At 39.5% G+C, this 16,441-nt stretch overlaps 1 protein-coding gene across 5 annotated transcripts in view; it reads right to left on the bottom strand.

Moving 5' to 3' along the window:
• The window catches only part of F8 (coagulation factor VIII), a 142,743-nt gene that overhangs the window by 85,372 nt on the left and 40,930 nt on the right, over window positions 1-16,441 (bottom strand). For all 5 annotated transcript variants that reach the window (XM_086385896.1, XM_086385897.1, XM_086385898.1 and 2 more), the window contains 3 exons: window positions 12,980-13,201; window positions 10,712-10,970; window positions 10,043-10,214 (listed from right to left, as the gene is read on the bottom strand). In XM_086385896.1, coding sequence (XP_086242022.1) covers window positions 10,043-10,214; window positions 10,712-10,970; window positions 12,980-13,201 — 653 coding nt within the window. The remainder of the gene's footprint in view (window positions 1-10,042; window positions 10,215-10,711; window positions 10,971-12,979; window positions 13,202-16,441) is intronic.

Here is a 16,441-nt window from a genome sequence, read left to right on the forward strand (position 1 = left end):
GACTCTGATTATGCCATAAAATGCTGTGTGACTTCTGATGCTGGGTCGTCAAAGGTGAGGCACTTTCTGACTTGTTTAGTGGAACACCCAAAGTTGGAGTCCAGAGTTGCTAATGTGCTTTCTGCCCTACAAATAGGCCTTTCCTAGATATTTCATATAAATTAAATCATGTAAGTGTTTTTTTGCTTGCCTTCTTTAATTTATCATAATACTTTGAGTTTTATCCATGTTGTATCATGTATGAGTAGTTCACTTCTTTTAATTGCTGACTAGCATTCCAATTGGCGTGCTATTCATGGGGTCGCCAAGAGTCGGACACGACTGAGCGACTGAACTGAACTGAACTGAACTGATTCCAATTATATGGATATACTACATTTTGTTTATTCATTCACTAATTGGTGAACATTTAAATAGCTTCCAATTTGGGGCTATTAGGAATAGTGCTGCTGTGAACATTCACATACAAGTCTTTGTGTGGACCTATATTTTCATCTTTCTTGAGTATATGCCTAGAAGGAATTGCTGAGTCACAGGGTAACTCCATTTTTAATGTTCTGAGGAATGGCCAAACTGTTATCTCAGACTGGATGTAACTCTTTCCCATCAGAGTTTATGAGACTTCCAATTTCTCTACGTCCTCACCAATGTTTGTTATTATCTGCCTTGCTGATTATAGCTATTCTGAAAAAGTGCAAGCGTTAGTCACTCAGTCGTGTCTGACTCTTTGCGACTCCATGGACTGTAGCCCGCCAGGCTCCTCTGTCCATGGAACTCCCCAGGCAAGAATACTGGAGTGGGTAGCCATTCCCTTCACCAAGGGATCTTCCCCACCCAGGGACTGAACCCAAGTCTCCTGCATTGCAGGCAGATTCTTTACCATCTAAGTCACCAGTGATTTTGATTTGCATTCCCCCAATAGCTAATGGGCTTCCCTGGTGGCTCAAATGGTAAGGAATCTGCCTGCAATGTGGGAGAGCAGGTTTGATACCTGGGTGGGGAAGATCCCCTGGAGGAGGAAATGACATCCCACTCCAGTATTCTTGCCTGGAGAATCCCATAGACAGAGGAGTCTGGTGAGCTACAGTCCATGGAGCCTCAAAGAGTTGGGCACAACTGAGCAACTAATCCTTTCCCTTTCAAAGCTAATAATGTTCAGCATCTTCTCATGTGCTTTTTGGTCACTTCTTTGTACATCATCTTTGGAGAAATGTCTATACAAATACTAAAGGACCCAGGATCATTATTTTTTAGTTGGATTATTTGCCTTTTTATTATTCAGCTGTAAAAGTCCTTTATATGTTCTGGATACTATTCTTTTCATCAGATATATGATTTGTAATTATTTTCTCCTATTCCATGAGTTGTCTTTTCACTCTCGGGTTGGTGTCTTTGAGGCACAGAAGTTTTTAATTGTGATGAACTCCAATCTTTTATCTTTTGTTGCTTGTTGCTTTTGATGTCATACCTAAGAAACTATTGTGTAATCCAAGGTTACAAACATTTACTCCTGTATTTTCTTCTAAGGGTTTCATAGTTTTAGCTCTTACATTTATATCTTTGATCTACTTTTAGTATGGTATGAAGAAGGGTCAATCTCTTTCTTCTGCATGTGGGTATCCAGTTGTTCCAGTATTCTTTCCCCATTAATTGGTCTTGGGACATTTGTGAAAAGTCAAACGGTCACTTCTTACACTGTTGGTGGGAATGTAAATTGATGCAGCCACTATAGAAAACAGTTTGGAAGTTCCTTTAAAAAACTAAAATAGAGCTACCATATGATCTAGCAACCCCATTTTGGGGGATATATCGAGAAAAGATGAAAACTCTAATTTTAAAAGATACATGCGCCGCAATGTTCTTTGCAGCACTATTTACAAAACCCAAGGCATGGAAACAACCCAAATGTCCATCGACAGATGAATGGATAAAAAAGATGTGGTACATATATACCATGCAATATTGTTGCTATTCAGTCACTAAATCATATCTGACTCTTTGGGACCCATGGACTGTAGCACACCAGGCTCCTTTGTCCTCCACTACTTCCTAGAATTTGCTCAAACTCATGTCCATTGAGTTGGTGATGCCATCTAACCATCTGATCCTCTGTCGCCCCTTTCTCCTTTTGCCTTCAATCTTTCTCAGCACCAGGCTCATGTAATATTTCTCAGCTGTAAAAAAGAATGAAATAATGCCATTTGCAGCAACATGGATGAACCCAGAGATTATCGTACTAAATGAAGTAAATCAGACAAAGACAAATACCATTTATCACTTATATGTGGAATATAAAATATGACACAAATGATTGTATTTACAAAACAGAAACAGATTCACTCATAGAAAACTAGCTTAAAGTTATCAAAAGGGAAAGAGAAGGGAAGGGGGATAAATGGGATTAACAGATAAAAACTATGATACATAAGATACACAGATAAGCAACAAAGATTTACTGTATACCACTCTAATGGCAGAAAGTAAGGAGGAACTAAAGAACCTCTTGATTGAGGGTGAAGAAGGAGAGTGAAAAAGCCAGATTAAAACTGAATATTACAAAAACTAAGATCATGGCATCCAGTACCATCACTTCATGGCAAAAAGATGGGGGAACAATGGAAACAGTGACAGACTTTATTTTCCTGGGCTCCAAAATCACTGCAGATGGTGACTGCAGCCCCAAAATTAAAAGATGCTTGCCCCTTGGAGAAAAGCTATGACCAACCCAGACAGCATATTAAAAAGCAGAGACATTACTTTGCTGACAAAGGCCTGTATAGCCAAAGCTATGGTTTTTCCAGTAGTTATGTATGGATGTGAGAGTTGGACCATAACGAAAGCTGAGCGCCGAAGAATTGATGCTTTTAAACTGTGGTGTTGGAGAAGACTCTTGAGAGTCCCTTGGACTGCAAGAAAATCAAACCAGTCAATCTTAAAGGAAATCAGTCCTGAATATTCATTGGAAGGACTGAAGCTGAAGCTGAATCTCCAATAGTTTAGCCATCTGATGAGAAGAGCCAACTCATTAGAAAAGACCCTGATGCTGGGAAGGATTGAAGGCAGGAGAAGAAGGGGATGACACAGGATGAGATGGTTGGATGGCATCACTGACTCAATGGACATTAGCTAGGGAAAACCTCAGGAGATTTTGAAGGACAGGGAAGCCTGGTGTGCTACAGTCCCTGGGGTCACAAAACATTGGATACAACTTGGTGACTTAACACAACAACAACAGGAAATTATGCCCAATATTTGTGATAACCTATAATGGAGTATACTATGCAAAAACACTGAATCGCTATACTGAAATTAACATATCTTAATATTGTAAATCAACTATACTTCAATAAAAAGTCGAGTCTCCATAGATACGTAGGTTTATTTCTGGACTCTCAATTGTTTTCCGTTGATCTACATATCTAACCTTATGCTGGTACCACTCTTTCATGATTACTGTAGCTTTGTGGTAAGTTTTGAAATTGAAGTGTGAGTCCTCAAACTTTGTTTTTTCTTTTTCCCCAAGATTCATTTGTCTATTAGGGGACCTATGCAATTTCATCTGTATTTTAGGATCAGCTTGTCAATTTATGCAAAAAAGACAGTTGGGATTTTGATAGGGATTTAATTAGATCTATAGATAAATTTGGAAGAGCCTTAAAAGTAAGTGGCTCTTTCAATCTATAAATATTATATGTTTATCCATTTATTTAGATATTTAAAAATTATCCCAGTAACAATTTTTACATTTTTCACTTTACAATTTTTTACAATATATTTTTCACATTTTTATAGTTTTTTACAATACATTTTTTCAGTTTTCAATGTCCAAGTCTTATGCCATTTTTGTTAAATTTATCCCAAGTTATTTCATTCTTTTTATGTTATCATGAATGAAAGCTTTCCTAATTTTCTTTGCAGATTTTTCATTGAAGTGTAAAGAAATACAACTTATTTTTTAATATTGATCTTGTATCTTGTAACCTTGCTGTGCTGGTTTATTAGTTCCAATACATTTTTAGTATTAAAAGATGCTTGCTCCTTGGAAGAAAAGTTATGACCAACCTAGACAGCATATTAAAAAGCAGAGACATTACTTTGCCAACAAATGTCTGTCTAGTCAAAGCTATGTTTTTTCAGTAGTCATGTACGGATGTGAGAGTTGGATCATAACGAAAGCCGAGCACTGGAGAATTGATGCTTTTAAACTGTGGTGTTGGAGAAAACTCTCAAGAGTCTCTTGGACTGCAAGGAGATCCAACCAGTCCATCCTCAAGGAAATCAGTCCTGAATATTCACTGGAAGGACTGATGCTGAAGCTGAAACTCAAATACTTTGGCCACCTGAGGAGAAGAGCTGACTCATTTGAAAAGACACTGAAGAGCTGACTCATTTGAAAAGACACTGAAGAGCTGACTCATTTGAAAAGACACTGATGCTGGGAAGATTGAAGGCAGGAGGAGAAGGGGACAACAGAGGATGAGACGGTTGGATGGCATCACTGACTCAATGGACATGAGTTTGAGTAAACTCTGGGAGTTGGCGATGGACAGGGAGGCCTGGCGTGCTACAGTCCATGGGGTTGCAAAGAGTCAGACACGACTGAGTGACTGAACTGAACTAAACCTTTTTAGTAGATTCTTTAGGATTTTCTATATAAAATATTGTATCATCAGCAAATAAAGACAGTATTACTTCTTTCTTTCCAATCTAAATGCCTGTAATTCCTTTTTTTTTTTTGCTTTACTGCATTGGCTGCCAGTACAGTGTTAAATGGGCTTCCCCCCATGACTCAGTGGTAAAGAATCTGCATGCCAATGCAAAGACGCAGGAGACATGGGTTCAATCCCTGGGTCAGGAAGATCTCCTGGAAAAGGAAATGGCAATCCACTCCAGTATTCTTGCCTGGGAAATTCCATGGACAGAGGAGCCTCTGGCTACAGCCCATGGGGTCACAAAGACTTGGACATGACTGAGCAACTGAACAATGACAACAACAGTGTTAAATATAGCAAGAGTGGACATCTTAACTTGTTCCTAATTTCAAAGGGAAAACATTTAGTCTTTCACCAAATTATAAATTTTCCTTAAATGTTATTCATCAAGTTAAGGATCTTGCATTGTGTTGCTAGTTTACTAAGAGTTTTGTCTATCATGAATGGGTAATGGATTTCGCCAAGCCCTTTTTCTTCACCTATTACATGATCACATGATTTTTGTCCTTTGTTCATTAATATGTTGAGCTGTACTAATTTTCATATTTTAATCATCCCTACATTACCGAGATAAATCTCACTTGATTATAGTATATGATCTTTTAAAAGTGTTGCTAGATTTGGTTTAATAATGTGTTGTGGAGGATTTTTGCAATTATGTTCACAAGAAATTTTGGACTTTAGTTTTCTTTAAAATTTTGAGGCTTGTTTCATGGCCTAATGTATATAAAGTCTATCCTGGAGAATGTTTTGTGTTCATTTGAGAAGAATATGTATTCTATTGGAGTTGGGTGGCCTGATCCATAGATGTCTGTTAGACCTAGTTGGTTTATAGATGAAATGAGATTAGCCATTTGTTGATAAATGGTGAAGCTGAGTGATGGATTCAAGGAAGTTTATTTTACTATTCTCACTACTTCTGAATAAATTTGATAATTTCTGTATACAATGTAAAAAATAATCCTCCAGTTTTCACATTAACAGAAAAGCCTCACAGGATTCAGCATATGTAAGTTCACAACACGAGAAATGAAAGAATAAGGTTCACCAACATGAAATGCCAGGTTGAATGAAACACAAGCTGGAATCAAGATTGCCAGGAGAAATATCAATAAGCTCAGATATGCAGATGAAACCACCCTTACAGCAGAAATTGAAGAGGAACTAAAAAGACTCTTGATGAAAGTGAAAGAAGAGAGTAAAAAAGCTGGCTTAAAATTCAACATTCAAAAAACTAAGATCATGGCATCCAGTGCCATCACTTCATGGCAAATAGATGGGAAACAATAACAGATTTTATTTTGGGGGGCTCCAGAATCACTGCTAATGGTGACTGTAGCCATGAAATTAAAAGATGCTTGCTTCTTGGAAGAAAAGCTATGACAAACCTAGACAGCATATTAAAAAGCAGAGGCATTACTTTGCCAACAAAGGTCTTTCTAGGCAAAGCTATGGTTTTTCCAGTAGTCATGTATGGATGTGAGAGTTGGACCATAAAGAAAGCTGAGTGCCAAAGAATTGATGCTTTTGAACTATAGTGTTGGAGAAGATTCCTAAGAGTCCCTCCAAGGAGATCAAACCAGTCAATCCTAAAGGAAATCAATCCTGAATATTTACAGGAAGGACTGATGCTAAAGCTGAAGCTCCAATACTCTGGTCACCTGAGGCAAATAACTGACTCACTGTAAAAGATTCTGATGTTGAGAAAGATTGAAGGCAGGAGGAGAAGGGGACGACAGAGAATGAGATGGTTGGATGGCATCACTGACTCAACGGACATGAGTTTGAGCAAGCTCTGGGAGTTGGTGATGGACAGGGAAGCCTGACATGCTGCATTCCATGGGGTTGCAGAGTCTGACACAACTAAGCAACTGAACTGAACTGAGGTAGACTTATATATCTTGATATGAAACGATATCCAAGATACATTGTTAAAATTTTTAAATCAAGGTACAGAACAATTTTCAGGGACTTCCCAGGTGGCTCAGTAGTAAAGAATCCACCTGCCAGTTCAGGAGCCACAGGAGACATGGGTTCAATCCCTTGGTTGGAAGCATCCCCTGGAGGAGGAAATGGCAATCCACTCCAGCATTCTTGCCTGGAAAATTCCATGGACAGAGGAGCCTAGTGGGCTACAGTCCATGTAGTTGAAAAGAGTCAGACACAAGTAAGGGACTGAACACACTTGCGCAGAACAATCTACATCATGCTTCTGTTTTTGTGTGAAATATATGCACATGTATTGGTATAGTCTTAGTTTCTCAGTTGTTTCAGATTCTTTGCAACCCCATGGAATGTATTGTATATAGTTTATGCATGTCTTTGTATAACTTATATTATTCCTGAAAGGGAATATGAAAAACTGACAGCAATAATTGCAGCTCACACTAGGGTACTAGAAGTCTGGGAGGAAGGTAAGTTTCCTTTTGTTTTGCATACACTTTTTTGCCTTTTGAGTTACTTTTACTAATTAAAAACAGGTAAATAAAATTCAAAAAGAAAAATGTACAATAATAGCTAACTAAAATTTTAAAGAAGGGCAATGAAGAAAGACGTGCCCTACAAATATCAGAACATATTACAAGATTGTAGTCATTAAAACAGTATAGTAACAGATCAGTTAAAGAGAACAGATTTCAGCATTTTAGTATATAATCAAAAGAACTTACCAGGTGGCTCAGTGGTAAAGAAACTGCCTGTGATGCAGGAGACCTGGGTTTGATCCCTGGGTCAGGAAGAACCCCTAGAGAAGGGAATGGCTACCCACTCCAGTATTCTTGCCTGGGAAATCCCATGGACAGAAGAGCCTGGTGGGCTACAGTGCATGGGTTCGCAAAGAGTCAGACATCACTAAGTATGCATGCATATAATAAAAAAGGCATTTTTCAATTAGTGAAGAAAGGTTGATTGGGCCAAATTGCTGTCACTTGCAGAAATCCTTATTTGACACTATGCTCTATACCCAAAAGTAACTTCCAGAACAATTAGAATGCTTATTATAAAAATAAAACTGTAAACACAAAAAGAATAAAATATAGTAGACTATTTTTATCATCTCTTAGGGGTGGTGAAGATGCTCCTGGGAAGAAAACATAAATGAAAAATATTCAGAAAAATATAAATGTAAAGACTGATAAAAAGATCTTGACTATATTAAAACTGAAAATCTTTATAGGGAAAAAGGCATCATAAAGGAGTTAAAGTACAAGTGACAGACTGAGAAAAATACATGAAAGATAAATAATAATGTGCTAACATCTGTAATACATAAAGCCTTTTACAAATATATAAGCAAAAGATGGCCATTTCTAACAAAATTTCACGGTGATAAGAGAACAGACTCTATGATTTCAATATCTTTAGACCATGAAATTTTTACACCTTGCTTTATGTCCCTAGATATCTTCCAGGGTCTCCTAGTTTATAGTCTATAGGGACTTGAATAGAATTCATATGCTACTGTTGTGTGAAAAATTGTATAAACTTCAATTATGTTGAATTGGTTCACAGTGCCTTTCAGGTCTACTATATGTTTATCCTTCTCTGTATATTCATTTTATTAATTTTTGAGAGTTTGGTATTGAAACTCCAACTAAAATCTTCATTTACCTACTTAAAAAATAATTGCAATATATAGAGGAAGTATGTGTATTTCCCAAGTCTCCTGTAAATGCGTTATCATACTTTCATAATTCAAAAAAGGAAAATAAAAAAGGAATGCTGCCTGCCATATCAGTAATCAACAGATGTTGCAGTCATCAGCAATTGCAGTCACCCTCAACAGTGAGCCCTTGGGGTACTTAGGCTGGAAACAAGGAATGCCTGCCATCTAGTGGTCAGCAAACTGAAGCCACCCCCAGTGGTGCAGGTTGAGGAAACTCAGGATGTGAAAACACAGGATCCTGGCCCCAGATACCTGAGGTGCAGATCAAAGGAATGATTTCACTGAGCACACTCTGGGATCTTCCCATGCACAGAAAAGCCCTAAATTCCTCAACTTGACATATCTAGTTGTCTTTAATTAGCAATAAATCTTTTGACAGTCTGACTACCTGCCTCTTGCTGGAAAGAAAGAAAGAAAGAACAAAAGAAAGAAAGAATAAAGAAAGAAAGAGAAAGAAAGAAAGAAAGAGAAAGAAAGAAAGAAAGAGAAAGAAAGAAAGAGAAGTCGTTCAGTCATGTCCGACTCTTTGCAACCCCATGGACTGTAGCCCAACAGGCTCCTCTGTCCATGGGATTTTCCAGGCAAGAGTACTGGGGTGGGTTGCCATTTCCTTCTCCAAGGGATCTTCCCCTCCCAGGAATAGAACCCGGGTCTCCTGCATCATAGGCAGACGCTTTACCGTCTGAGCCACCACGGAAGTCTTTGTTGCAAAGATTCCTATATATCATGGCTCCCCTCCTCAGAAGAGTTCTCTCAAAGTTATTTGAGATGCTGTCTCCCCAGCCCAAGTTCTAAGAATGGTGACTTAATAAAATGTAACTCTCCACTTTTTATGTTGTGCATTTTTTTCCCTCATTGACATGACCATCTATCTGTAAACTGATTGTGAAAAAATATCCCTGCTTTTTTTAAACCATTGTTCTCTGCAGCATAAGTGTTACTAATATCTTCCATCAAGGGTCATGAAATGTTTTCTGGAAAGGGATGGGTAGATAGTAAATGCTCTAGGCTTTCTGGGCTATATCTACACTCTGTTACATATCCTTGTTGTTTTTTTCCTTGCTGAGTTACTTTAGTCATGTCTGATTCTGTGCAACCCCATGGACTGGAGCCCGCCAGGCTCCTCTGTCCATGGGGATTCTCCAGGCAAGAATACTAGAGTGGGTTTCCATTTCCTTCTCCAGGGGATCTTCCTACCAGGGATCAAACCCACATCTCTTATGTCTCTTGCATTGGCAGATGGGTTCTTTACCACTAGCACCACCTGGGAAGCCCCATTCTTTTCCTTATAGCTCTCAAAAATGTAAAATCCTTCTATGTTCACAGGTTCTCCAAAAGTAGACTATGAGATAAATTTGGCTCACAGCCCTTAATCTGCTGATTCCTGTACTATATAACTAGTGGAAAAAATTGTAGAAGGATATGTATGAAAGTTTAAGCAATGAGTATTTCAGTGGAGTGGCAGGTTTAATGGGTGGCATTAATTTTGTTTCCTATGTATGAATATTTTAAAACAAATTTATAATTTACACTTATTTGTGTAATATTTATACATTTTAAAAGATGATGCCCATTGGACATGAGGCTGAAACAGGAAGTTGCAGAAAACTCACAACTCTCCAGCCTTTGTCTTCTTACCCAAGCTTATATCTTTTCTTCAACTTACCAAAAGTGTGTCTCCAACTTCTCCATAAAGTAAAGGCCCCAGGATCCCTGATTCATGCTGAATAGCTTCACGAGTCTTAAATGTTCCATCTGTGTAAGCTATAAACCGTACTTTTCTGTACTTCCTACCAATCCGCTGAGGACCGTGGTTCAGATACAGACTTTTATAACTTCTGTATGAGACACAAAAAGATAAGACGTTGGAATGAAGCATGCCAGGTAAAGGACTGGTTGCTAAAATTCAACTTTAAAACAGCTGATATGATTTCATCAAGGAAGGGTGAGAAAAATCTAGGTATCCCTGGTGGGAATTTCTGAAATATGTTAATGCTCTTGGTCTGCTTAGCCGGAGGGAGGACTTCCCCTGTGCCTCAGAAGGTAAAGCATCTGCCTACAATGCGGGAGACCTGGGTTTGATCCCTGGGTCAGGAAGATCCCCTGGAGAAGGAAATGGCAACCCACTCCAGTACTCTTGCCTGAAAAATCCCATGAACAGAGGAGCCTGGTAGGCTACAGTCCATAGGGTCCCAAAGAGTGGACATGATTGAGTGACTTCACACTTGCCTGTACCTAACCCTACACATGGCTTAAGGGTTTGCTGTTTTGAGAAACTGGGAAGAACTTTTGGATTATGGGGAAGAGATAACACCAAGAGTCAAAAGTTCCTTACCTGTCACTGGTGGTGAGGACCGAGGGGGCATAGTCCCAGTCATCCTCTTCAGCAGCAATGTAGTGGACCCAGGTTTTAGGATGCTTCTTTGCAACTGAGCGCATTTGGATAAAGGGAGGTGCATTGTCGCCATCAAACCTGACCACATCCATGTCAGAGTCATCCAAACCATCATCATAATCTTCTTCTTGGTTATTTTTCATCCATAGTCGGGGTTCCTCTGGGCAACTATCTACTTTGACATAAGCTTCCATACCATCTGAAGTCAGACAAAACCAACGTGAGGTTCAATGAGGTTTTCTGGCCTCAACTCTTCTGACTTTGTTTTCTCTTATGCCTTCAAGGCCTTCTCCTAAGGGTTGTAACCTCCTGTATGTTTTACCTTCCCTATAGCTGGTACTTTCGGGTTTCTTCCTGTGGTCTTTGCACTCACCATTTCCCTTCTGCCCGACTCTCCTCCAATCTATGACTCCTGTTTCAAGATTTCCTCATTTGCTTTTCTTTCCCTTCTGGAACTGGCTCTGAGCCTATCACTTCCCAACTCTCAAATTGTAAATAAGAAGGCCTGAGGAATTGCATATTTTCAGCTTTTGGAAACCTAGGTCAGACTAATTCCCCACCCCTACAGTTACCTAATAATTTTTATACATAGTCCATTGAATTATGATACAAACCATAGATTTAGTAGCTTGTCAAGAAAAATCATAGTATAGATATAAATTTTAAGACATATCCAAAGTTAATAAAAACATGAAAAGGTTCAGCTTAGAATTAAGGAAATACATTATATATTTTAAGAGCATGTCCGACTGTGGCTAGATGTAAGCCTTAAAGCAAGTCTATTAAGCAATCTTAATCTCATTTGCATGCTTTATAAAATGTAAATAATAATAATCCCTCCCCTATCTAATGCCATAGGACAGCTTTGAATAAAAATTCTAAGAAAGGAGACCTATTTACTGGGTGATGGGGAACAAGGCAGATTTTAGGAGCAGCAAGCACCTAGTGTGGGTTCATGTAGCCTTAAACAAAATTCAGTCTAGATCTAAAAATGAAGGATTTTGTATGAGTTCCAAAAAGACAAAACATTTTTCTGAAAAACAAGGATTAAAATCAGCATAAAGAAGGGTCAAAAGAATAAGAAAAAGAAAGAGAACATAAAACAAACTCTTCTTAAACAGAATCAGGCTTCAAACTAGGTCATGAGCAGCCTGCATACAAGTAAATGACCTTTCCCTATGTGCCTATAGGATCGACTTCCTGTTACTTGTCTGGTATGACACATTTTGTCTTGTCAAAAATCCCATAATTATTATGTAACTTTTTATGTAACGTATCAGGAAAAGAGGTTCCTATGTTTCCTCACTACAGAGGACTAGAAACAAAGTCACTCACAGAAAATAAGTGGGAAAAAGTGCAAGATCAAATCTCTTTTTCAGGGCAACCAAGGAACCTGAAGGGAGGGTTAATACTAGATTGACAGGAATAACAAGTGCTGTTCATCATGAAAGATCAGGCCTCCCCAACATTTCTTTCCAATAGCTCTCAATGGCCACAATAGAGGAGGAGACAAAGAGACCTGTTAGACTGATCCAAGATTAAGAGTTAGCAGAGTAAATATACAAGAAGAAAAATGGGGATGAGCTGATCATGTAACATGAGTTTTCATAGCCTATAGCTACAAATGAGCTCACTCACATTAACAATAATTTGCAACCGTAGGTACCATCATCTCAACTTCCTTAGATAGGATCTTTGACCCTTTGCAAAGTCAAGTCATCCTTGAAAGCTTCACGTGGTGCCTCACGTGTGTTTACCAACTTCCACTCCCATGTTGTTTCTCCTGATGTCTCTCATCTCTGACCGAGTATCTACAGCATGCCTCCTTGTATACCAGTTGTCTGGTGTCTCATATGGAGCACCACAATATCCTTTTGTATTTGCTATATATTGGGGCATCATTACTGACATCCTGGAGCCCTTAGGATTACATCCTAGATTCCATGACCCCAAATCGCTCTCTCCATAGTACTAAAGCCTACTTAATGTTGGGAAAACAACATTAAGTAGGCTTTAGTAAACAACAACATACTCTCCTCCTCACATTCGCCACCTCATTCTTCACTAAACCATTTCCCTTCCCTTGATCACAGATAAACCCCCAAGTCCTATTTACTAATAATCAAGCCCTCTTATATTCAAGGTGAAATATTTAAAAGAAGAGCTGGATATTTCTAATACTCATTTTTTAAGATCTATAGACATTACCATGTTGGTGGGAAGAGATACGACAAAACAGTAGAAACTGGCCACAGTCCATCAGGACTGTCTGAGCGGTAAGGAAAGTTATTGGTGAGATCTCCAAGGAAGCCTGGCGATGGTTCCTCACGAGAAATGTGTGGCCTTCGAGGAAAATTGAGTGCACTTCCGGGGTGGTGCCCATTCCAATCACGTGCCAATAGACTGATTTCTTATGACATCCAATCAGACCTGGGAAGTAAGAATAACATAACTAGAGCCAAGAAGCAGAGAATCTGAAATGGAAAACACTTTCTAGGATAGGATGGACAAACTCTGTGTACAAATTTTTATTATCTTGACTTGAAACCCAACTTTCCAAGGACACGGGGGTACTCTCAAACTAACAGCTCTTGCTGAAGTCATCAATGACTGTTGTGCTTCTGAATCCAATGGATCGTTTTCAGTCTTCATCTGCATCTGTTAACCATTCATTCCTTCTTGAAATTCTGTTTTCCCTTTGCCTCTGTGCCAACAGACTTTTGTTTACCTAAGGCTTCAGTTCAGTTCAGTCACTCAGTTGTGTCCTACTCTTTGCAACCCTATGAACCGCAGCACGCCAGGCCTCCCTGTCCATCACCAACTCCTGGAGTTTACCCAAACTCATGTCCATTGAGTCGGTGATGCTATCCAACCATCTCATCCTCTGCCATCCCCTTGTCTTCCCGCCTTCAATCTTTCCCAGCATCAGGGTCTTTTCAAATGAGTCAGCTCTTCGCATCAGGTGGCCAAAGTATTGGAGTTTCGACTTCAACATCAGTCCTTCCAATGAACACCCAGGACTGATCTCCTTTAGAATGGACTGGATGGATCTCCTTGCAGTCCAAGGGACTCTCAAGAGTCTTCTCCAACACCACAGTTCAAAAGCATTCCTAAGGCTTAGATTGCTCCTTCTTCTGTTTCACTCTGTGACAGCACCTCTTTACCCATCCATTAAATGGTAGATGACCTCAGGGCTCATCCCTAGCCTAATTATTCTTTTGTTAAACAAATTTTCTCCCTGAATAATATCATTCATTTTCACAGGATTAATGATCATTCATATGCTGATAACTCCCCTGTTCTCCCAGAACTCCAGACTTGCACAATCACCTTCTCAACATCTTCACCTGGATACCTCAGGAAACACACAGGTACAAAAACATATTTTTCATCTTTACCACCTCATCTTCTGCCAGAGTTCCTTATTTCAGTGAATGGTATTAATACAAGCCTGGATTCAATTCTGCAAGTGAGAGTTATTCTTGTCCCTACTCTCACTTCTCACATCCAACCTAACACCAATTATGGCAATATCATTAATAACTGTAATATTTACTGAGCACTTGCATAATATCAAGCACTGTTCAGGATATTGTACAAGTTTGAACTCCCAATATTTCCCTGGTAGCTCAGACAGTAAAGCATCTGCCTACAATGTAGGAGACCCAGGTTCTGTCCTTGGGTTGGGAAGATCCTCTGGAGAAGGAAATGGCAACCCACTCCAGTACTGTTGCCTGGAACATCCCATAGATGGAGAAGTGTGGTAGGCTACAGCCCACAGGGTTGCAAAGAGTCAGAGACAATTGAGTGACTTCACTTTCAACCCTATATTATGAATGAAGAAACTATAAATGTCATCCCTTCCTTAAAGGAGAGGAAACTTATGCACAGAGAGGCAATTAATGTGACATATGAGAGCAGGGACTTCTATGTTTTGAAAGTTAATTTCTTTTCTAAACCTGAAGTCTTGCATATTAATTACAGAATTGTTGAATATCATTAATAACTGCAATATTTACCGAGCACTTGCATAACATCAAGCACTGTCCAGAGTATTTTATAAAAACTAAGATCATGGCATCCAGTCCCATCACTTCATGGCAAATAGATGGGAAGAAAATGGAAAGAGGGAAAGATTTTATTTTCTTGGGCTCCAAAATCACTGCAGATGGTGACTGCAGCCATGAAATTAACAGATGCTTGCTCCTTGGAAGAAAAGCTATGACAAACCAGACAGTGTATTAGGATGCAGAGACATCACTTTGCCACCAAAGGTCTGTTTAGTCAAAGCTATGGTTTTTCCAGAAGACATATATGGATGTGAGAGTTGGACCATAAAGAAGGCTGAGCACCGAAGAATTCATGCTTTCAAACTTCAGTGCTGGAAAAGACTCTTTGAAAGTCCCTTGGACAGCAAGATCAAACCAGTCCATCCTAAAGGAAATCAACCTTGAATATTCTTTGGAAGGACTGATGCTGAAGTTCCAATACTTTGGCCAACTGATGGGAAGAGCTGACTCATTGGAAAAGACCCTAATACTGGGAAAGACTGAGGGCAGGAGAAGAAGGGGGTGACAGGATGAGATGGTTAGATAGCATCACTGACTCGGTGGACATGAGTTTGAGCAAACTCCAGGAGACACTGAAGGACAGGGAAGCCTGGTATGCTGCAGTTCATGGGATCACAAGGAGTCTGATATGACTTAGTGACTGAACAACAACAAAAACCTTGTTTCAATTAACTTTGTATTTTAAGAAGTATATTCTTAATTTTGTAAGCATGTTGGAGAAGGAAATGGCAACCCACTCCAGTATTCTTGCCTGGAAAATCCCATGGATGGAGGAGCCTGGTAGGCTACAGTCCATGGGGTCGCAAAGAGTCGGACATGACTGAGCAACTTCACTTTCTTATTCTGATTGTTTCTTTTTCATATAATCCTATTATTACTTTTGTAAACTTACTAGAGGATCTGTTTATTCTACAAGCATGTAACTCAGGAACATCCAGAGGGAAGTGACATACAGGGCAAGGCCTGGGGAAGGGCTCAGAGCTTCCACACTCTCTCCAGGCACCTCTCTCCCAGCATCTCCATGGGTTCATGCATTATCTAATTTACTTTGCTTATCTTGCATATTGTCTTTGTGTTTCAGGCTTTCCTTCAAGTATCTGTTCATCCTTGGATGCCCACTTAGAAAGGAAAAGAGAAATCGGTAAGGTCTGTATACACTAAGAAAAGAAAAGAAAGTGAAGTCACTCAGCTGTGTCTGAGTCTTTGCGACCCCATGGACTGTAGCTCACCAGGCTCCTCCATCCATGGGGTTTTCTAGGCAAGAGTACTGGAGTGGGTGGCCACTGCTTTCTTCAGGTGATCTTCCCAACCCAGGGATCGAACCCAGGTCTCCTGCATTTGGGGTAGGCACTTTATCATCTGAGCCACTGTATACACTTCAGTTCAGTTCAGTCACTCAGTCATGTCCGACTCTTTGCGACCCCACGAACCGCAGCTCACCAGGCCTCCCTGTCCATCACCAACTCCCGAGTTTACCCAAACTCATGTTTGTGTACACTGTATACACTAGCAGTCCTTAATTTTTTGATGACTGCGAGAAGGACTGGTCACCATACCATAAGATCCCCCAGAGGCCAGAATTCAATATCTGAGGACAACT

This window comes from Bos grunniens, chromosome X (genome assembly GCF_055505025.1).
Source record: "Bos grunniens cultivar Pamir isolate PY7600 chromosome X, Bosgru_T2T1.0, whole genome shotgun sequence".
NCBI classification, from domain to species: Eukaryota; Metazoa; Chordata; class Mammalia; order Artiodactyla; family Bovidae; genus Bos; species Bos grunniens.